General features: G+C 40.1%; 1 protein-coding gene across 2 annotated transcripts in view; it reads left to right on the forward strand.

Moving 5' to 3' along the window:
• Positions 1-23,591, forward strand: part of xkr4 (XK related 4) — a 181,191-nt gene that overhangs the window by 110,449 nt on the left and 47,151 nt on the right. Inside the window, exons 2-3 of one of the 2 annotated variants that reach the window (XM_052023202.1) lie at positions 22,267-22,466; positions 23,088-23,142. In XM_052023202.1, coding sequence (XP_051879162.1) covers positions 22,267-22,466; positions 23,088-23,122 — 235 coding nt within the window. In that variant the 3' untranslated portion in view covers positions 23,123-23,142. Of the gene's footprint in view, positions 1-22,266; positions 22,467-23,087; positions 23,143-23,591 lie in introns of those variants that run through there. The other variant, XM_052023201.1, reaches the window with a different exon arrangement.

A 23,591-nucleotide genomic window follows, 5' to 3' on the forward strand; every position in this document is an offset into this window, starting at 1 on the left:
ATCTGAAGATTTTGAACTCAGGAGTTCTTCTGGCAGAACATTCTTTTTAAGACGCCTTCTTTGTTGTTGTTCTGCCTGTGGACACCTGGACTTACTTTCCACAGTTTTTCACAAGGACAGATCACTAGCAGATTTTTGTACTAACCCTCAACCCTCATCCACTGTCAGGGATTATCAGAAGGATGTAAAATATTCCCTATGACCCTACTTGTGTATACCGCTATCATGAAAGATGAGGAGTGCCACAGAACATTATCAAAGGAAAATATGGCAGAACTTGCTACATGATGTATCACCCATGTCTTCAATGAAGTCTTCTGTGGAGGAGTATACTTGAAACAGCCTGGTGACCTTAATGAAGCATTGTAAGAGGAGTGGATGGAAGGTTATGGGTGAAGTGAATAACAATGGAGCAAGGGGAAGAGGAGAATATAGCAGCTAACTGCAACCCCATAGGTACTTTCAATGATGTAGAATTGTAAATATTAGAAGAGATAGTAAAAAAAAAGCCAGCAGATGGGAGATACAGTAGTGTCATTGGATGCTGAGGAAGCATGAGTGCTGGAGGGGTGAATGAGGAATGAAACCACTGAGGGGACATATCTTCACTTATTTCTGAATGTGGCTTGTAACTATGGAGAGCACCTTCCTCCGACACACCTCACCGTTTCTCATCTACCCAAAAATAAGAGAAAGGAAGAGAAACAACAAAGAGCAAAGTAAAAAAAAACAGTTGGAACAGTTAAGCAGTCTGCAAGTAGATTCTTCCTTTTGGGTTTGCCACATTAATATCTCTCTTTTGCATCCCACAACTTCTCACCTTTCAATGAGCCTTTCTAGCTGCTGAAGATATCCAAACCCCAATCTTTAATGACCAGAGGGAAAAAATGATCAAAAGGAAGAAAATTGAAGTAATATAATTACTTAAAATGCTTACTAAATACATATTTAATAAGTATTGATATTTCAATAATGAATTTCCTTGAAATTAATCCCTAGTTAGTATCACTAAACATGCTATCTGGTAACATTATTCACATTGATTAGCAAACAAAGGTGTGTGGGTGTGAAGGTTTGTGATCAGGAAACTGACAGTTGGGGGTGAGGAGGTAGTGAGATGGTTGATCATAGAATTTGGTATTGGTTTATTATTGTCACTTGTACCGAGGTACAGTGAAAAACTTGTCTTGCATACCGTCCGTACAGATCAATTAATTACACGGTGCATTAAGGTAGTACAGGGTAAAAACAATAACAGAATACAGAGTAAAGTGTCACAGCTGCAGGGAAGTGCATTTCAGGTAGACAATAAGGTGCAAGGTCATAACAAGGTAGACTGTGAGGTCAAGAGTCCATCTCATCGTATCAGGGAACCGTTCAATAGTCTTATCACAATGGGATAGAAGCTGTCCTTGAGCCTCGTGGTGTGTGCCTTCAGGCTCCTGTATTTTCTACCTAATGGGAGAAGGGAGAAGAGAGAATGACCCTTGTGGGTGGGGTCTTTGATTATGCCGGCTGTTTCACCAAGTCAGTGAGAGGTAAAGACAGAGTCCGTAGCGGGGAGGCTGGTTTCCGCGATGTGCTGGGCTGTGTCCACAACTCTCTGCAGTTTCTTGCGGTCCCGGGCAGAGCAGTTGCCATACCAAGCCGTGATGCATCCAGATAGGATGCTTTTTATGGTGCATAGATAAAAGGGTGTTAGTATTTGGGGATTCACTCACCATTTTGCGGAGGGGACAAGAAGGGTCAGGCTAATTAGAGATAATTGGCAGTACGGTTGCTCAGGACAGTTAGAGACAGGACATTTGGTCAGTAGGGGATTCAAGTGCTAAGAACAGTTAGTGAAGGAGTGAGTACACTGTCAGGTTGAGCGCAAAGATTGTAAGATAAGGAATGGTACCTTAGTGGGATTGAACTGAGTAATGTTCATAAAACCAAGTTGTCCAGGGGTGACGAGCGAGAGTTCTTCTTGGACAATGTGGACTAATTTCCCTGGTGAATTACAAAATTTGATCTGTATCTTTTGCAAAAGTTTGAAAACCTCCACTACGATTTTGGAGGTGAATGCAGCTTACTCAGTGAGCTAAGGATATGAAGAGGCTCACGTTGCTTGAAACTGCATTCTTTCTGATGAGCACCATAGTAACGTTTGTGGTGCAACTACTGATGTTCAACTCCAGAAGCCAAATTTGGTTGCACATGGTGCAAGCAAGTTCTCAAATCATGTCATCATCTGGAGTCCATGGAGGGGAGGCTGGTTTCTGTGATGTGCTGGATTGTGTCCACAACCCTTTGCAGTTTCTTTCAGAGAATTGTGGACACAGCCCACAATTATCTTTTCTGGTATCTACCCCATGGTAGAGTGGAGGTTTGTTTTGTACTCCGGCAAGAAACAGGCTAAACAATGCTTCATCTGAATTTTAAATATCCCTGCAACCCCTGCATCACGATAGCTTCTTTAACTATTGACCTCATGTCTACTCCATTTGAAACTAAACAATATGAAGGGATAAGGGTCTGTTTAATCCCATTCCATTTCATAAAGTTAGCAAACAGAATAAATTGAAGTCGAAGGCCACTGTCAGTGATGAGCTCCTCAGGTAAAGCATGACATTACATATAGACCTAAGCTCATCTATAATACATTTAGTAGTGGAACATGAATCCATGTGTTTCACTTCAATCCATTTTAAGTGACTACCAGTCATTACTGAGAAATTCTTGGAACTAATGCCTAATCAGGTGACCCAAAGAGTTAAAAAATTGGCAGAATATTACTTGTTGGGGTGGTTTGCTTCTGATTTTTGCATTAAATTGCAAATTGCCTGGTTCCCAAGAGCAGACGTCTTTAGGGATTGCAGCAGCTTCATCTTTGTCTTGAAGAATCATGGGAAGCAAGTTGCAGCTTTAAAGAGCAGCAATTGTAAAGCAGCGCAAAAGGCTGGCAGAGAGGTGAAGGGAAACTGCTGGGAAGGGAGAAACATGCCTTCAGTGTGTATGGCCACCAGTCCTTCCCCCACCCCATTATAAACGTCCACGCAGATTAAGTCCCATGCCATGAGTAGCCCCATGCCACTGTGAGGCATAGACTCGTTATTCAAGCAGAGATTGCAGCATATCTGAACTGTGAATCATTTTAAAAGCATACTGTGGACCCAGCAATGATGTAATAATTATGCATGGTATTGAAAACTATAGCAGGCACATGCATACAACAGAAGAGACTGCAAATGTTGAAAATCTGTAATAACACACAAAATGCTGGAGTGAGTCAGGTAGCATCTGTGGAGGGAAATGGACAGTTGACAGTTCAAGTCGAGACCCTTTATCTGGACTGATGAAGGGTCGCAACCCAAAACGTTAATGATTCCCAAAATGTTGAATGCCTGTTTTCCTCCATAGATGCTGCCTGACCCACTGAGTTCCTCCAGCGTTTTCTGTGTTGCTCCAGATTCCAACATCTGCAGCCTCTTCTATCTCCATTTTGCTACTCCACTGCAAAGTCTCTTCGAAGAAGATTTTCTCCTCTCTTCGATGGGAGTTCTGTGAGACCCTCTCTCACTACTCCCCCTCTGTAGAGTCAAGTGAAAGGTCTCGACCCGAAATATTGACTGTCCATTTCCCTCCACCGATGCTGCCTGACCCACTGAGTTCCTCCAGCAGATTGTGTGTTGCTACATGCAGACAGCACATGGATATGCCAGTCTCGGTCTTTAAATTCAAGTCACCTAGCTGACTTGCTGCAGGGTTTGCTCTTTGTTTTACTGGGAGCTATAAATGAAGATCATAAGTTGCTCATTATTGCCTCAGTTTCTGTCGTTAAGGTGTTATTAGGTGTTATCCACCAGAAATAGTTGCTGTCACAAAAAAAACCTGCAAAATGGCTTTACTCTTTAAACTCAAATCCTTGATTTTGTGATCTGTAATGTCTTCATAAAAGTATTGAGGCATAGTCTATATATCCAACAAAGTTATGGCCAGCAAAAAGGGCAATTCCTTAAACAATTTTCATGTTGAAACTTTAAGCTGGCAAACTGTTCTGGATATCTGGAACAGCATTATATTGTTGCAAAACAGATGCACAACATCCATCCAACATGAAATATTATCAGCTTCAAACAACTGATTCAATTCATTGCCTCATTGGTTAATCCATGGGGATTTCTAAAGCATAAATAAATTAAAGTTCCTATTTTGTCCAGCATATTTATTTGTTGTTTGACTTAAGTGACTGAATGGGTCTCATTTGATAATCAGCTCATGAGAACAATGATCAGCATTCTTTTTTTGAAAGCTGATTTGAATCTTTTAAAAGAGAATTCTGTGTCTCTTGCCTCTCTACATGTAGATTGAATAGCCATAGAGAAATACGGCACAGAAACAGGCCCTTTGGCCCACTGAGTCTGTGACAACCATCAAGCACCCACTTATGCTAATCTTACCCTAACCCATCAACTCCAGCCACCTCCCAATTTCTACAACTCTTCTACACGAGGGTGATTTATTATCGCTAGTTAATCTACTAATCCACATGTTTTGGGGACGTGGGAGGAAACTGGTGCACCCAGGGGAAATCCACACAGTCACAGGGAGAGCGTGCAAACTCCACACAGACCGTACCGAAGGTCAGGATCAAACCTGGGTCACTGGAGCTGTGAGGCAGCAGCCCTACCAGCTGTGCCACTGTATTGCCCACAATGTCCATCCAACATTGACACACCAAGCAAAATGGTCTCCTTCTGTGCCATAAACCTCTGTGATTCTAGAGCACAGAACAAAGAATATTTTTAGATAAGACTTTAACAAATATTGCTAAAGCTTCTCGCAGTTTTTTTGTAGCTTTTGCTCTGGTACTGAGGATATTTACTCGTTGAAACTTACCAGAGCCCTACTTCCTACACTCCCTTGAAATACGCTGTTGCCCTGGTTCCCATGCTCCCTTTAAACTTACTGAGTTCACTGTGAAGTTTATTATACTACTGTGTAACATCTTAAGGTGAATTAAAAGTGTGTTGGAGTATTAATAGAATAACACCCAATAGTCCAGAAAATCTGCCGGTCCACCACTACTAAAGTCCTGCTTGTGCCAGATTTACAGTGTTACTGTACTCAGCTCTTCTTCAAAATAATGTTGTGGGAATCTTTCCTTCCACTTGTGAATTTTATCCAAATGACAGGACCACTGACAATCTGCTGTTCCCTAATTACTGTACTAAGCCAAAAACAGAACATGCTGGAAGAATTTAGCAAGCTCAATAGAGAGAAAAAATATTAATGTTACAAGTCATTGTGCTGTTATCAGAAGAGGCATAAACTCGTGTTTCAGGTATGAAAGAACTCTGGAGATCAGGCTACAATACCGGAGCATCAGCATGAAAATTGGGCTTATATTCCTGGAGTGGGACTTGTAGCACAGCCTCCTGACTCTGTAAAACAGTGAAAGCAGATTGAATAAGAAACTACGTCCTTTTGTAACATTTCTCACTGCAGCTTTTTATGAATTTGTGGTCCAGTTTACATTGGTGTATATATGATACAGTATATATATACTTAATGTATACAGTTCAATGATAAAATAAAAACCTGTTTTTAAAGAAAAATGCTGATATCACTGCAGAAAATTACTCTGACCAGTGGTTCTCTTCAGGTCTTCCCTCTTTTCCAAACCAATTAAGTACCAGCAGTTGCTAATGTGTGCTAGTGTCAACACCTCTTAGCACTCTCCTGCTGTAGAATTGAACTGCAGTCAATTGAAGGGTGTAATACTCTAAGGGGAGAATAAAGTAATTAACAAGCTATAGCTTCAGCTGTAGACAATAAGAATGACTTCCCTTTTGATAAGGTTGAAAGAAAAATGCAATTTTCAATTTTCTTGCATCTAATTTACGTTAAGGTTTTCAGCCTCAGGGTAATGTTGTATTTAATCAGGATTTGGAGAAACAAGAACTGCACACAAGTGGACAAAATTTGTATTCAAGGCAGTGAAATTTGGATTTGCATGCATATCTACAGGGTTTTTTTTAGTAGATTTAGCTATCAGTCTTGAATCTGACCGTACAATAAGCACACTACACTATGCTGCTGTCACTACCTCACTGGCTCTTAAAAATAGATCTTGTTGTCTAGCCTCTCCCTGTGGAGAGGCACCTTGCCTTCATGGTAGTTTAGTTCTCTCTGAGTTTCAGGCTCTGAACAATTTATTTGTGAGTGCAACCCTTGAGCAAAATAGCAAAGAATTTTGTCTTTCATCTGAAGAGCTAATCTGCACCCTTATCAATGTAATGCATTATGTGATTACCAACATTAATGATAACTAGAATTATAAATATACCAAATTAATGGATTGGAATTTATATTTTGGTAACAAGGCAATGATAAGTTGCTCCATTTTTGAAATGTTACTGCTACATGAAATAATGGTCTGAGTTGCAGCGTTAGGTTTGTTGCACCATCATTTGTTAGGACACTTGAACTATTTGTCCAGTACTCTTGCCTTAGCTGTAAAAAGAAACTTTTGTCAGTCAGCCCACTGTTTCAGTCAACTGAAAATTTATTAGATTGATGTTGGCTTTAGAATACTGGCCACAGACAGAAAAATAATATGATGGATGAGCTGATATTGACATGGCCATCATTTGACTCCCACACCAGGGCAGCACAGTGGTAGAGCGCCAGAAACCTAGGTTAGATCCTGACCTTGGGTGCTGTCTGTGAGGAGTATGCACATTCTCCCTGTGACTGCGTGGGTTTCCTCTGGGTGTTCTCACGTCCCAAAGACATGCGGGTTACTAGGTTAATTGGCTACTATAAATTGCCCCTAATGTGTAGCTGAGTGGTAGAATCTAGGGAAAGTTGATGAGAATAAAAAGTAGGATTCATGTAGGAGTCCTGCTGTTAATCTCTATGGCTCTATCTATGATGTTAGGCCAGTGAAAAGACCATTAAAGCTGTAGAACCTCAGTCTGGACGTTGTTGTGAGATCTTGATTCTTTGATTTCTGATCAATTTCTGTTGCTAGTTTTGGCAGCTGGAGCCCAGTTTGTGCTTGAAAGCAAATAACATCAGAACTCCATGAATTCCATCCTTACGGCCATGCTCTTGACAAATCTAACTAAATTGTAGCCCAACAGTGAACACTAATGATGATGAAGTTGGAAAATATATTGGGTGTTACCAAGGCTTTTTTGTCAGCTAGCTTGTGTTGTTTTATTAGTAGAGAAGTTGTAAATGGAGTTAAACACTGAATAATCTTCAGTAAGTAGCACCACCACTGATGTTTTGATGGAGCACAGGTTGTTGATATACAGTTGATAAATCATTGAAGACTGGGATTAAAGGATTTGGGGGCACTGAATAAATCAAGGAAACTAAAGGAGCAGGGAAGTGGAAATGAGGAATAATCTCAGTCAGACTGGTGTTGAATAATAGAGCAGGTTGATGACCTGTATGACCTACCTCTGCCCCCTTTAATCTCAAAATGGCGCTTTGTCAAGTAGTTTACTATTCAAACACATTGAATGATCTGAAGTTGCTGCACTTCATCAATATGAGGTAAATTTGGCAGAAATGTTGGGAATATCCATTGTTTATAGTGGTGTGATTAATCCTAATCACTGTAGAACAACCTTTGTAAATTTAGACTTAATTCTGATTTTAATTTTTTAAATTATTTTTGTCTATTTTATCTCTGTCTTTAATGCCTTCTGCCTATGGTTATTATATTGGGTTCTGTACCTGATTTGTCCTTTAGTTCAATATTTTCACTGATTCTCATTGCTTGCTCTTCCTCTCATTTACAGTAAATTCCAGTGCAAAATCCCATCAAATGTCTGTGGCCAAGTGTGATCGTAATGAATGACTGATTCCCTTTGTCAGCTTGCCTCTAGAATCACAATCAGGTGTATTGTCTAATTAGATATAGAGAGAAAAAAAGAGAAGAAAGATTGGATTAAAAGTGAGAAAAGAGAATGGTAAGAAATTTTAAAGGATCATATTTTAAAGGAAATCTATATTTAAAATCTATTTAAACTATTTACAACTTGAAAGAAAGAGACCATACATAATTGTTCACATTCTGAGCAAGGGGCTGATGGGCAGTCATTAACAGTTATCATGTGGTATTAAAATGATACTTACACTGTTAATTACAGGAGAGTTGTCTGTGGCGAGTTTAATGAGCAATTAACATACAGATGTAGCAATTTCATGAAAATTACAGGGAGGTAATGTGCGAAATGCCATTTTTGCAGAGCTAATGGTAGCAGCAGCAGAAAAATCCAATGGTAATGTGTCTCTTCCTTATACAACTTGCTGGCAAATTGCACCTTAATATCAATGTTTTTTCCAGGAGAAACTAGACATTTTTTTTCTGGAATTAGCAATTAATTTCCCAAAAGTCTTTCCATATTGCATGCAATTCTGATCACCTCACTATAGGAAGGATGTCGAGGCTTTAGAGAGGGTGCAGAGGAGGTTTACTAGGATGCTGCCTGGTTTAGAGGTCATGTGCTATAAGGAGAGGCTGGACAAACTTGGTCTCTTTTCTCTAGAGTGGCAGAAGCTGAGGGGTGATCTGTTGGAAGTATATAAAATTATGAGGGGCATAGATAGGGTGGACGAGCAATATCTTTTTCGCATTATTGAGTGATCCAATACCAGAAGGCATGCACTTAAGGTGAGAGGGGGTAGGTTCAGAACAGATGTGAGGGGTACGTTTTTTTACTGAGAGAGTGGTGGATGCCTGAAATGCATTGCCTGACAGGGTGGTGGAGGCAAATTCATTGGAGGCTTTTAAGAGGGGCTTGGATGGGCACATGAATGAGAGGAAAATAGAGGGATATGGGGATTCTGTAGGTAGAAGGGAAATAGCTATGTCGGCACAACATTGTGGGCCGAAGGGCCTGTTCTGTGCTGTACTGTTCTATGTTCTATCAGGTAACAAATTGAAGGGCAACTAATGCAGCATTTGAAGCATAATCTGAAGATTCTTTATGATCCTTTCTGCATTAGATCTTCAGGCATAAACTGACCCTGATCATTTGAATTCATGAATACACATTATGAAGAACTAATGAGCTGTTATAGATCCTCCATAAATTGTTGTGGAACAACCATCGTAGTTCTGTAATTTTCTATACTATTTCCTGTTGGTAGTAATAGAAATCTGTGTACTCCTACAGTATATTTGATGTCTAACATCTAAGGTTTAAAGATTTCATGATTGGGCTGAAAACAAGAACAGGAACAGAACAATAATAATAAGAACACTCTTTCACAGTCCTACCTCAACTGGTTTGGGATTGAGACCAGATCTGATGGTAAAGACCACTGCTAACTAACTACATTTTCTTTTTCCCCACCCATTATATATGTTGGTGCTGGTTTGAGGCCGTATCTCATTTTCTTGTTCTGCCATGTAAGAGGTGGCAGTAGACTCAGGAAATGGAGATGGTGCCCTGCAAGCAAGGGTTCAGTTGACTTTCATGATTTTTTCTTTCTCTGAATAACCTCTTTATATACCCTATCATGTATCTAAGTTCTTCTTCTCCTTCTCCTCCTTCTCCTCCTCCTATTCTGAGTGTAAGATGGCTATGGTGTGAGTTCTTTCAATGGGGTATGGCTATAGCACATCAGCTACTGCTGAGCAAGGTCTTGGTCCAATGGCAAAGGGATCCAAGATAATTGGAGAGCTTGCTCTGTGGTACAGACTTCGGACATATGCACTTGGACTTGCACATACACACACTCTGAGTATACATGGATGCACTCTAAGACAAGGTAGACACAGTCGGGGTGTTAATTCCATTGCAGCACTGCCAGGATTTTGCAGCAACTACTGACAACTTCCTTTTATCACCGATAATTTATCCACAAGGTCACCAAGATTATCCAGTAACTCAAAGAAATGGAGGAGTGTTGGAGGAGTGTTTGGGTGCCAGTGCTGCTCTTTCCTAAAGGGAGAAAATTGATATTCAATCCAGCAACTCTTGTTGTAAATAAGGAATTTATCGTTATATTTTTCAAATTTTATTAATTATTTAGCTGTTCTGTAATATAATGCTTTTTCTTATCTCTTTACTGAAGTTGAGAGTTGGCTAACGGAAATTAATTGTGAAATGAGGGTTCAGGGTGCACTGCAATTATAGGCAATTGAAAGAAAACTATGTGGGAACAAAGGACTGGCCTTTATATTCATAGACCTCAACATAATGGGAATAAATTCTCATCTTTCCACATTAGGAGAATTATGCACTACTCATTGTTTCTGATGCAGTTGTATCCTTGCTTATAGAATGGTCCAAGCTGGTTAATGGTAGTAGCAAGACTATATAAACTACATTATGTAGATTGTTTTATTGATTGTTTTTAGTCTCAATTAAAGACAGACAAGCCTTGCTTTAAAATGGTCATGTATTTGAACAAGGTGAATTCCCTTACAGACTCCAACATATTGAAAATATACTATCTGTGTATTGTGGTGATTCTAAAATGGGAGGAATTGGAATAATGAAAGATATCTGTAAACTACAATAAATCTCTGTTAAATAATCCAACCTTCCAATAGTTATGAATCGCAGAAAGTGAAATTGCCCACTGTCCAGAGTTGCATTGTTGTCTTACTTCCATTCGACTCCTCTCAGTCTTCATGTATGCAAGGTCAGAACAATAAAGCTGGCAAAGCATGGGATTTTCCAAGCCTCCTGTTATATTTCAAGAAGCTCTCAATGTGCACAATGGGTGTAATCGGTGTAATTTGGAAACAGTTCCTGAGTTACTCCAATTGGTTGCAAAATCTATTGCTCAGTTTTAAATTTTAAATTGGCAATAATCACATTATTCTGGACTTGTCTGAGATAATTCTAGCAGGGCATATTTCTTGGGAATATGTGTCAGAGATTGGCACAATATGGCTATGGTCGCTCTGTCACCCTCTCTGAGCACAACTTCTCTTTGGCAATGTGTGATTGCAGAATCATTCTTATAGACTCAATCATATACAGTGACAGTACAACCTAAAAGTTGCTTCTTTTGTTTGCTTCACTGGAGCAAGAATAATGAATCTCATTTAAGCTTACTTAACAAGACTAATGTCTCTTGAGAAATGGAAGCATAGCTCAGCAAAGTCATCATCAAAATTTTAAAGAGAGCAGAGTATTGTTACGTGATCCATAGGTCAATCAGGGTTGTCATAGTCACATTCCAATGAATTCTTTAAAACGCCATTTGTGTATTCAGTGGATATGGCACCCAAACCCTGTCTGGATCCACTTTAGAACTTTCCATGTTTCTCAAGAGGTCAAACTAAGAGGCTTTATTGTTGGGTACAACATTTAATATGGATTCTCGCTGTTGCTTTCATTCATGCTATACTCCAAGCTCCTGTGTTATCCTGTCCTGCAAGGGCTTGTACACTATCCATGTGGGTTTCTGTGAGAACTATCAGTGAGCTGGGAAGTTCTTTGTACAGTATCTCTGTGCATGAGAAATCTGGGTTGACATTCATACAGGTGACTTTACTGAATGTAGCTTCGTTGCACTGAGAGTGTGGTAGGATCATTATTGCCCAGCACTGTAACCCATTGAAATGCTTCTGTGACAACAGGATAGCCTCGCATTAGGTGAGTGGCTGGAGCCCAGACGAATGCACAGGGCTTGGCCTTGAGGAAGACCAATGCTCTTGCTTGCTTATGTTAGTTTTCACACTATGTTCACCCAACTTGATCTTTGCATCTATTTTTCAAAGAAGCAGATGAAAAGTTAAGATGCAAATGATTGCCACACGTAGGTAGGACAGAGCTAGATTATCTTGTAATCTTTATCTGCAAAAAATGAGGTTGTGATGAACTTGTGTTTTGTGATTTTGGGTAAAACCCTGGGGTGACGGGCTTTGTTGGATTAGATTGCAGCCTCTGTTTTTAGAAATACTCTGCTTTTACTGACAGGTTGGATGTCAGCATGTCTTCAATCTCTTTGAAGTCTTGCCTGCATGATAAGTGCCAGGTCATCAGCATATGTAAATTTTCTAGAAAAGGTAAGAGGCATTTTTCTCATAAAAATTTTAAGAAGAGTCAGGGCAAGAACAGTTCCCTGCAGGAGGCTGTTATTTATAACCCTTGGTCAGTCACTTTGTCTCAGACGTAGAAGGGCATCTGTTGATTACTCAGAAATGCCCACAAAAGGCAGAGCAGCTTGGTGCACAGGAGAAGGCAAGACAGTTTTAGCAACAGACCATCGTTCTGCACAGTATCACATCCTGCAGAAATGTCAATGAACATGGCTTCAGTCTTAAGGTTACACTGGAAGCTAGTCTCTGTATTTTTGGTGAGGATAAGCATATCGTCACAGCAGCCTCAGTGAGGCAAAACCTGCTTGTTGTTGGGCAATGGACATGTTGGTAATCAGGTATATCTGGAAAATTAGCAGATCCAATAGTTGCTGGATTTTATTACAATAATGCTCTTTACTCCCTTATGTTAAAAGATATCTTTATTAGTCACATGTACATTGAAACACACAGTGAAATGCATTTTTTGCATAGAGTGTTCGGGGGGCAGCCCGCAAGTGTCACCACACTTCCAGCACCAACATAGCTTGCCCACAACTTACTAACCTGTACGTCTTTGGAATGTGGGAGGAAACTGGAGCACCCGGAGGAAACCCACGCAGACATGGGGAGAACATACAAACTCCTTACAGACAGTGGCCGGAATTGAACCCAGATCACTGGCGCTGTAATAGCGTTACGCTAACCACTGCACCACCGTGCCTGCCCAAAAGGATTGGGGAAACACATCTACCATGTTGATGTTCCACAATCACCATATTTTTCAACCTTTAAACCTTGGAGAGTAATTTTCTGATGAATCACCTTATCTACTTGGAGCATATATTGAAACTTTACACACAACCACAATAATAAAACTATACATCCACCTGAATTTCTCATTGGCTAAGGCTTTAAAGTAGCAGCAAAACATTTGAAAACTACTCCTTTAAGTAGTGCTAGGTAGATGTTATCTTCTAACTCAAAATTAGATTTGACAATTATGAAATATCCTACAGCAGAGCAGTGTGTTTTAGGTACAAAACTATCACCTTACAGTATTAAGCAGCACTAGTACTTATTAAAACAGCCTGTTGGATATCCAATCTTTCTTATCAGGGGAACAGCAGATATGATTGTAATACTGAGAGATGGTGATCCAGTACAGTAATCATTTTGTTAGAATATTAGGCCCAATGCAAACTAGAGGAACAACACCTCATACTCCGCCTGGGTAGTCTACAGTCCAATGGTATGAACATCGCAATTTCCAATTTCAGGTAACCCTCACCTCTAGTGTGCTCCCACCACTCCCCTCTCTCTCCTCCTGATTATCCTCCAGTCCTTCCAGTTCTACCTTTTCTGTCCATTTTCCCACTCCCCTGCCCCCCCCCACCTCCCAGTTCCATCCATCTACTACCCACACATATCACCTACCAGCATCCTCTTCTCCCATCTGGTTCTGGTTCCATCTGCCCTGCACCTCTCCCCTAATGGTTTCCACTATCATCTTCCTTACTTACCAGATTCCAGAACTGATAGTCTTTGTGTTCCTGCTTATCACCCAGCCTTCTCCAATTTTACCCTCCCCCTCGCACCTGGCTCAATCTACCCTTTTTTTTTCCCTGCCTTCATCTATCATCCACCTGCCTCTGTCTTCCAACTCCACACCTCCCCCTCCCTCACCTGGCTGCATCTGCCTGTCATTCTTCACCCTTTCCCCAATCCACCAATCACCTACTGGCCCCTGTCTCACTCATCCCCCTCTCCTCTTTATACTGGCTATCATCCTTCTCTATCCTTTGTCCTAATGCAGGGTTTCGACCCGAAGCGTCAACATTTCCTCCCTCCCAAACAGATGCCACTCGACCCGTTGAGTGTTGAGTCCCTGCAGCAGATTGTTTGTTGCTCCAGTTTCCAGCATCTTCAGTCCCTTGTGTCTCTTGTTTTTATACATAACTTGATCATGGTGAACCTGAGTGAAGCTAAACTCCACGGTGAAATAAATGTTTTAATTGATATCTTATTTCAATCTTCAAATTTCTCTCAGTAGGAAAATGTAAAAACTAACCTTCCATTGTGTGACCACAAAGATCAACAGACTACAAATCACATTGTCAGGTTAGTTTCTGGTTGCACATCCTGATTCTCCAACATATAAAGAGATTTTAAATGCGGCTGCTGGAGATTGTCATCTATAGCCGAGGAAGAAAGGAATGGAAGGACATGTTGATGGGTTTAGATGAAGGGTGGGAGGATATTTGTGTCGAGCAAGAAGATTTGAAACTGAGATTTTGAATGGCTTATTACTTTTTTATTAGTACTGTTTGAAGTCAATGTTATTTAGGAAATAATGTGGAAAATTCTCCAGGAATCTAAAATAGATGAGAGTTACTCAGTGCCAATAAATGGGTATAGAAATGCTATTTGGTTACAACTGAACAATATTTTATAGCAGGAAAACAAAATGTTCAAGCACAGCCAATGTAAAGGCACCATAGCAGTTAGGATGGTGAAGAGTCATTTAATCCAAAAGTATGCCTAATTAAATGAAGGATGTTCATACTGGAGAGTGGATTATGATTCCACTTTTGCAATCTAGCAGCAGCAATGAACATACTAAGGTCCATTCTTAACATTAGCCCTTAAAAACGGTAAGGTTCTCTCTTAACGTTAGCCCTCAGACTTAACCTTAGAATTACAGTGCTGCTAAACTGAGTGCAACTTAACCATAAATTTTGGAAATGAGTATGAATTAAAAAGATCATACCAATTTGTGTTATGACTGGCTAAACACATATTACACATGGATACATTGTCAACATTAGCTTTCCTGCAGCAAAACTTCACACAAATCAGGGATTTAGGTGTTGAGGTCAGCACTAAGCTTTTCCAGAACTAGGCATGAGTGTACCTGTAATGCACCCTCTGGCTGTTATTCCCCTTGTTCAGATTACTTTGATGAGGATTAATAATCAAAGAAGTTATACATAATTTCAACACCACTTGCAGTGGACTTTATATTGATGAGCATTGGAATTAGGTTGCTGTCCTGTCTCTGTAGGTCTGAGTTTGCACATGATTTTGACACGTTGTCACTTAATCTTTCCATGCAAGGAAACTTATATTTTGCAAATCATCACACAGGCTAAACCAATTGGAACTATTTCATTAGGAAATATAAACAAAAATGTTGGAAACATTCAGCAGATCAGGCAACTTCTATAAAACTTCCACCTTTAAACCATTGGCCTGAAGCCTCAACTTAATTTTTCTCACCACAGATGCTGACTGATCTTGTAGGTATATTCAGCTGTTCCCATTTATTTCAGGTTTCAAAACAAAGTAACTCTGTTGTCTTTTCCATGGATGCTGCCTGTGCTGTTAAGTGTTTCCAGTGTTTTCTGTTTTTATTTCAGATTTCCAGCATCTGCAGTACCTTTTTGATTTTCATTTCTTATTTTTGACTCTTTGTTAGGACTTGGTAATTAGTAATTAGACAGATCGTTAACATAATTCTGGATTTCCCAGAATTATTGACAGTTTAAGTCAGTGGAAAGGTGTTTGTTTCAGGAATATAAAAATGGTCACTGTGGGATAAAAATGACACCTCTGATCATTCAAGATCAAATCAGAGCCACTGTGTAGACTTGTTAATCTGAAGCAGTTGCTTTGCAGAAGCCCAAGGCACTGTTGATGGTCAACCAATCCGCCTGTGACCGGAGTTGAGATTTTCCCATTACAGGTAGCACCAGTGGGAAGGCCATGGAAAAGGTTGTCCTCAACATCCAGCCACTCACCATCCCCTCCCGACCCAGGCCCTAAAGGTAATTATGGTGGCATCTCTCACTAGCTCAAAATGGACTAAATTATATGGACTAAAGCATGAAAAACTAGCTTGGCCATGGTCTCCCATTCGGCTTCAGTGTCAGTGGGGTGGGGGAAATGTGAAGGAGTGGTCTTTCATTCGAAGGTGATCTCTACCTTAGTTTCCTCATGGATGCCGAGGAGACTCAGTTATCCAATCTGAAGCTTTATGACTTCAAGGGTAAAGTATTTCACTTTGAAGCAGGCCCCTATTTAATGAAGGTTGTGGTACCATTGAGATTTATCTATGGCCAAATCCTGGTCCCCCCCTCCACTGTCCATATGAAGTGCTTCAAACCCCCACCTAATACTTATTTCCCAATCCCACCTTCCATGACAGTGGCAGTCCTGAGCTCAGCCCCTCTTCCAACTGCAATGACAATCAAAAACTCATAGTCTGACAGGTACAGCACAGAAATAGGTCCTTTGGCCCACCAAGTCCACACCAACCATGAACCATTTACACTAATCCTACATTAATCTATTTCCCCATACTTTCATCAACTCCCCCCACCCCCCTGATTCTGTCACTCACCTACAGACCAGGAGCAATTTACAGCAGCCAATTAACCTACCAACCCATACACCATTGAAATGTGGGAAAAAACTGGAGCACCCGGAAGAAACCCATGCAGTCAAAGGGAGAATGTGCAAACTCCATACAGACAGCACCAAGGTCAGAAATGAACCTGGTTCTCCACCACTGTGAGGCAGCAGCTCTATTAGCTGCCACCGTCCATCACCCCTCACCGTTCACCGAAGGTCCACTGTGAATCAAGGTAACCTCCAAGCCCTTCTCCACCTCCCAGCCACAGACTTGATGAGGCTGGTGGCCATCCTCCTGAGCCTGGCCTCAGGAGAAGACACTGAGTGACACACTTGCAATCAGTATGCAACAGCTGGTTGGTTGGGACCAGGGCCTCGGACTTTAGATAGAAGGGATGGTCACTGTTCCACCAAATTAATGCCATTTCAGCATACGCTGTAAGGCGGACTGGAATTTATAGGCAAGCTGTCTACCAGTGAGCCTCTGTAGAGATTGACGAGCAGAGGATCTCTGACCAGGACGGAGCTGGGGGTATAAAACATACAGTACTTGGGCATTTGTACACAGACTGCTCCATCAAGTGGACTTGATGTCTGAGGATCATTGTCCCAATTTTGATGGTGTGTACAGAGAAAGAACATGAGAAAGAGAAGGTATAAACCACAGAACCTCTTGTGCATGCTTCCCCATTCATTAAGATGATGGCTGATCTTCTCCTGTACTGACTATATATCTCTTGATTCCCTTAACATCCGAACATCTGAATGTCTTGAACATACTCTGCAATTGAGCCTCCACAGCCTTCCTGGATAGAGAATTCTAAAGAAGCACTACCCTTTGGATGCAGAAATTTCTTCTCCTTTCAGTCCTGAGACTGTAACTGTTGGTTCTATGCACAGTAACTAAGGGAATCACCATCCCGGCAAACATCTTGTCAGGCCTCTTAATAATTTTGTATACTTTAGTGAGATCACTTCTCATTCTTCTTTCTTTCTTTTTCAATCTTTTTATTAGTTTTCAAATTAATACAGATTAATATATCAATGTTTATACATGTATCATTCTTCTAAATGCTATGGACCCAATCTGCTCAATCTCACCTCATAGAACAGTAACCCCCTCCCAATCTTGTAAACCTTTGCTACCTCCTTTATGTGGGAAGTCCAGACCAGTTCCAGTCTCACCAGGGCCGTATCATTGCAGTGAGACATTTTTGTTCTTGCCTTCTGATCCTCTTGCAATAAAAGCCACCATCCAATTTGCCTTCCTGATTGTATCTGTCCTAAAAGTTAAGTATACTGGAATATTTAATTCCTTCCCTTGGTCATTTTGCAACAATACCTCCATAATGCCTATAATATCACTCCTATTTATTTTCATTTGTGCATTCTTGTTATGAATGCATTCAGATAAAGAGCCATTAGTTTTGTCTTTTTAGCAATTTTCCTTTCTCTGACTCTTATAAGAGGTATACTGTTTATTAAAATATACATTAAAGATCTAACAATGTGGTGTTCACTGAGCAAGCAGTAGAAAACAAAAATAGCGCATGTGGAGACAATGCATAACATGCACACCTTCTCATTCACTGTTATATATTATTATGATTCAAGTGCTTTGGTTTTAACAGCATGAAATACAGACAATTAACCTGATGTCGTAGGGGATTGAAAGGTGTAAAATAGGCGATCACTGGTGATATAACGCATTAAAGACCTAATAAAGTGTGTCACACATTGGAAAGACTGGGTTCATGCCCATGGCTGTCATTAAACTAATTCTTGTTAAAAAAATGTAAGCCAATTTTATTGTTTAATTATCATTTTTATCCTTTGTCCCTTGCTGAATGCAGTGTCTTACGAAAACTACAAATATTTACATTTATATGGAACCTTATCATGTGATTGAAATATATCAGCATTTTGCAGAATGAATTGTTGTATAAATAGCTGTAGTACAATTTTATAGCCACTTACGACTCCCCCCTCCCCTCTCCATCCGTATCTTGTTCCATTTCACCATTAAGCTCAGACATGTTTGTAACCAGGCTGTTTGACACGAAGACCAATTGTGTGCACTTGTGCCTACTTCTGGAATTTGTCATTAAAGTCTGAACAGGAATGTAAATTCTGGTGGTTTCGTTTTTGTTTTTGGAAGAAGAATCGCAAATTGAACCAAAAAGAAAGACCGTGTGTGACCATAAACTGCTTCACACCTTTTGAAACACTGGAGTGTTCTTCATTCAATTTTTAAATCACTAATGGATTTCCTATGGCACTGGTTATAAGTTGCAAATATTCAATTTTATAAGCACTGGAGTATTATGGATGTGGTGAAGCTGTTTCCAGTAGTGGGAGAGTCTTGGGCCAGAGGGCATACCCTCAGAACAGAAGGGCGTCCCTTTAGAACAGAGATGAGGAGGAATTTCTTTAGCCAGAGGGTGGTGAATCTGTGGAATTCATTGCCACAGACGGCTGTGGAGGCCAAATCTTTGGGAATATTTAAAGCGGAGGTTGATAGGGTCTTGATTATGTAAGGGCATCAAAGGTTATGGGGAGAAGGCAGGAGAATAGTGGTTAGGAGGGAAAAATAAATTAGCCATGAGTGAATGGCGGAGCAGACTCGATGGACCGAATGGCCTAATTCTGCTCCTCTGTCTTATGGTCTTATTATACTGCAAAATATGCAACTGTATGTGATTAGCCTTTCTCTGGAAAGGAAAAAGGTCTAATTACCAAAGAAAAAGGATATTTTTTTCTGACACCTGTATCCCTTGCACAGAACAAGAATTCCCCATCTCTCTTCGCTATGCCACCTGGAATTTAAAAAAAAGAATCATCACTGTCAAGTCAATATCATCCACATATTCTTGTCCCGTCATCCTACGCTAGTTTCTTCTTCCCTCCAGCAACTGTTTGGCCCAGTAGAGTGATCCTGCAAAGTAGATGAAGTGTAGTTGTTTCCCTCCTACAATAGAACAATGCCAACTCATTCACATGGGATAACAGCCTTAGTTATATTATGAAGATTACTGACACTTAATACAGTTTTCTGCAATATTGATTTGTTATTGAAACTTACCATTATTCATCAATAACTGACCATGTGAAAATGTACGGTTGCAAAATTCCACAGTACTTTCAGTTGATCTGTTTTTTCAAGGTTCCTGTTGCCTTTAAATCTCTGTATTGCACCTTGGCATCCAACCACTGCACTTGTATGACTTAAATCAGACCAGACAGTCAGATAGACTGCTAAGGTCATGGCTGCAGTTAGGTTACTCCAAACAGCTCTGGAAGAGCAGCATCATCTATGCCACAATCTTATTGAATGCCAGAGCAAGCTCGAGGGGTCAAATAGCCTATTACTGCTCCTTCATATGTTATTTAAATTGGCTTCCTAATCCAAAAAGAATTTTTTTCAGGGGAGGGTAGCTCGGAATTACTCAAAGCTGAAATGATAAAAGATGAACCAAGGCATACTAGGGAAACAGCAAGAACCTGCATGCACCATAAGGTTACTAACTATATTTATAGACTTGGATGCGTCTCCGTAGGCTCAAATGTTAGTTGTGTAGCTATGTCATCTGCTAAAGGACACTTGCAAAGATCACCATTTTCTTCAACTGTGGTGCCTTTGCCTCCTCCCAGGCTAGTACAGGGATAAATGTGTGCTGGCCACAGACCTATAAAACAGGTGATTAATATATTAATTAACATGACCAGCATTTTCATCTCTTCTCTGACTAAGTAATAGTTGCTGGGGTAAATCAAAGCTGACCCCATATTTTGATGCAATTTAAAATTTTAAAAGATCCATCCCAAGATGGTACTGCTTTTTCACTTATCCGTTTGTTTCCCAATTCTTGCAAACATTTTACATGTAAGTTTTTAAAAGCTCCTTTGTTACGGACTCAGTGAAAGTCCCTTTAAGATAGAGAGTGTGTGTGTATGTGTGTGTGGGGCGTGCTTACGTCAATAGAAGATAAAGGACGTAATGACGTTGTTGAAGAAGTTAGAAGAAGAAGAAGAAGGAGAGAGAGAGAGAAAGGAGAGAGACACCAGCCTGCTTGTTTTCTCTATCGATGGATGAGAAACAATAACTGTGTTTGCCACAGAAATCCATGTATGGAAGTTGGAAGTAATCCGGTGGAGTTCACTTTATTGCTGACCTGTAGAAGGAAACAGGTATTTGTGTGTGGACGACCACGATTCGGATGCTTTTCGGGGTGAGGAAGTCACTACCGAGTAAACACTGAAGTGTCGTTTGGGTTCCATCGTGGAACATTTGGATTTCATATTTACTCTCTCTATGTTTCTCTACATCTACGTCTTATCTTCAGACAACGGTGGTTGTTGAAGAAGCCCTTGCTCATGTTTCACCTTATGGCTTGCGGAACTGAACTTTAAGAACCATTCCTGAACTTGGAGTTTGGGACTTTGCCACACACACACACACAAAGAGTTTAGTTTTGGGGTTAACGTTCAAGGTTTAACATTTCTGAATTCTAATATACTAACATTTTTACTTTTATTTTACGTATTATCATAAGTAGTGATTAATAAAATAGTTTTTAACACTGAATCATGCTCAGTGTGTTTCTTTTGTTGCTGGTTCGTGACACCTTAAACAAATTTAGAAAAGGTTCAACTTTAAAATGCTTAAACATCAAGAAGTAGCATACTCAAAATATTAATGCATTCATGTAGCGATGCATTTTTCAAAGGAGATCACATATTAAAATAGCTGGCACAATGTCACCACTTGCGTTTTTCCATCAGTTACTCCACTTCACGTGTGCAGTGAGGCTTGGAAATGTGAGACAAGCACAGGATGCTGTTGTCTTAGTTTTGATCACTGACAATGCTGTCAACTGCTCTTCCAGCCTGCAATAATATAAAAAGGATAAATGTTAAAATGCTGGTTCACTTTCAACTCAAGAGTGAATGAGAAAGGGAGCCAGGAATAGGAACTGGATAATACTAGGCTTTGGATTACTCAGGCCTCAATTGCCCATAGTAACACCAGGCTTTAATATTCGGTGACATTCAGGGTTAAATCCTTGAAGAGAAGGTGGTGCTAGTAATTTCCAAACTGTCTTTCATTTTACTTCTGTTGCCTTGTACTTTCTGCAGCTGGAGCTTGAATGTGTGCCTCCCCCATCTCCCCAGGGAGTATGGAAAAGAGCTGTGAGGGTCTGGCCAATGAGATCTATAGCTTCCTGCTGACAGCATTAACAGCATTAACAGCATTAACCCTCTACCCCTCCTACCAGGAGAGCAAATGTCAAGGAGTGGCAAATAAAGGAACAATTTTTTCACCCACTTCATATTAGCAGTCTATCCCCTTTAAAAACTTCAAAATGGCTTTACACCAATTTCTGCTTCTGCACCTACTTAAAAAACAGAAAATGCTGGAAATAATGAACAAGTCAGGTAATATCTATGGGGAGAGAAACTGAGCTAACTTTTCAGGTCAATGACCTTTCATCAGAATTGTTTTATCAAATTCTGTTCTGTATGTCTTTTTGACTGTTGCTTTTTTCTGATCAGTAATGTTTTTGTACCATAAAATATTTGGAATAAAAATAAAGAAAAATTTCCAATTTTTTGTCACTTTCCCCAATCCATCTTTAATTGGCTACATCTCGAGTTTCATGAGCCTCTGATGTGCAAGTACCCTCCTCTCCCTCTCTCTTGTAGTCTGATACACAGACACATACTGTATGTAAATATATAAAATTCTTTTGTGTTTTTAATAGGTCTAATTTGCGCCATTATTTTAATACTTCCTTTATCTTGTTCTTCAGATATTTGCGTACTATATATCTTGGTATCAGAAGTCGTCAAAGTGGAGAGCTTGACCGTTGGCGCTTTTACTGGAACATGGTGTATGAGTATGCGGATGTAAGTATGTTACATCTGCTGGCAACGTTTTTGGAAAGTGCTCCACAGCTTGTGCTGCAGCTGTGCATTGTGATTCAGAGCCATCGCTTAGAAGCACTTCAAGGTAAGGAATGATCCATTTACAGAAGATGTGATAAAAGATGTATTTTTTCCATATCTCTGGTGTATAAAATTATGTAGTAATAACACAGAAATAGGCCATTTGTGCTTCAACACTAAGATTAATCAGATATCCCCACCTTTTTCCATATTCCTTTATTCCACTTTACTTCAACCACTTTATTAACCCATTCTTAAGTGTACCAGAGCTGTTGCCCCTTAGCTGGGGTGGAAATGGGTGGAGGTGGGTGAGCTCCTCCTCGCTCTTGTTAAGAATTACAGAAACAAGAATGGAATAAATTCTTTTTTAAACCTCCAGTTCAGTAACTAATTCTCGACACGCATTCCATAATCCTGCAGGCAAAACTTTTTTGCAGTTCTCAGATCTATCATTGGGAGAATTTTAGTCTCATTTTCATGCTTGCCAGGATAAGGGTGATAACAGAAAAAGGATAAAAGCCACCTTACAATGCTGGAATTTTAGGTGCCCTTATCTTTATCCAAAATACCACTGGCTTATGTACAAAATCCAGGCCATCTCTGACTGTATTCTTTAGCGTGCCAAAATAAATCTTTTTCACACACTCCATTTTGTGTACCTTAATAGAAAATGTTTATTTTGCAGGTGAATCAAGAACATTATCCATGCTGTATTATTGAGCACACAAACTCAGCCTGAAACCACCAAAATTAATTTTAGACACAAAGCAATCCTTTCACCTCACATCTCTTTTTGAGGCTTAGCAATGAAATTCATTACCAACTGTGTCCACCTGCCCCTCACCTTGCCCTGTCATCCATCCAACTCCCCTCTGAGCATATCATCAAGGTTGTTTTCTGCAAAAATGAAAACGAACAAAATTTCGTAGTTTATTTCGGATATTGACATCGGTTCAAAATTCTTCACTTGTAAATTAGGGAAAGTTTTCCTTTGTGTAACAAAACCAAGAGCCCATTCTTTGTAGGACTGCTTTACATGTTGCCCTACTGCCACAGCGCATTGCAAAATTCAAACCCCCACCCATTAATTCAGCACATCTGCAGCTGTACAAATCAGCCGGTATCTCTCGTTCTTTGTGCTGTTTCCGTATTGTGACTGCAGTATGCTGCTTGTGGTGATGTAATCTTT

The sequence above is a fragment of the Pristis pectinata genome, chromosome 9, assembly GCF_009764475.1.
Source record: "Pristis pectinata isolate sPriPec2 chromosome 9, sPriPec2.1.pri, whole genome shotgun sequence".
NCBI lineage: Eukaryota > Metazoa > Chordata > Chondrichthyes > Rhinopristiformes > Pristidae > Pristis > Pristis pectinata.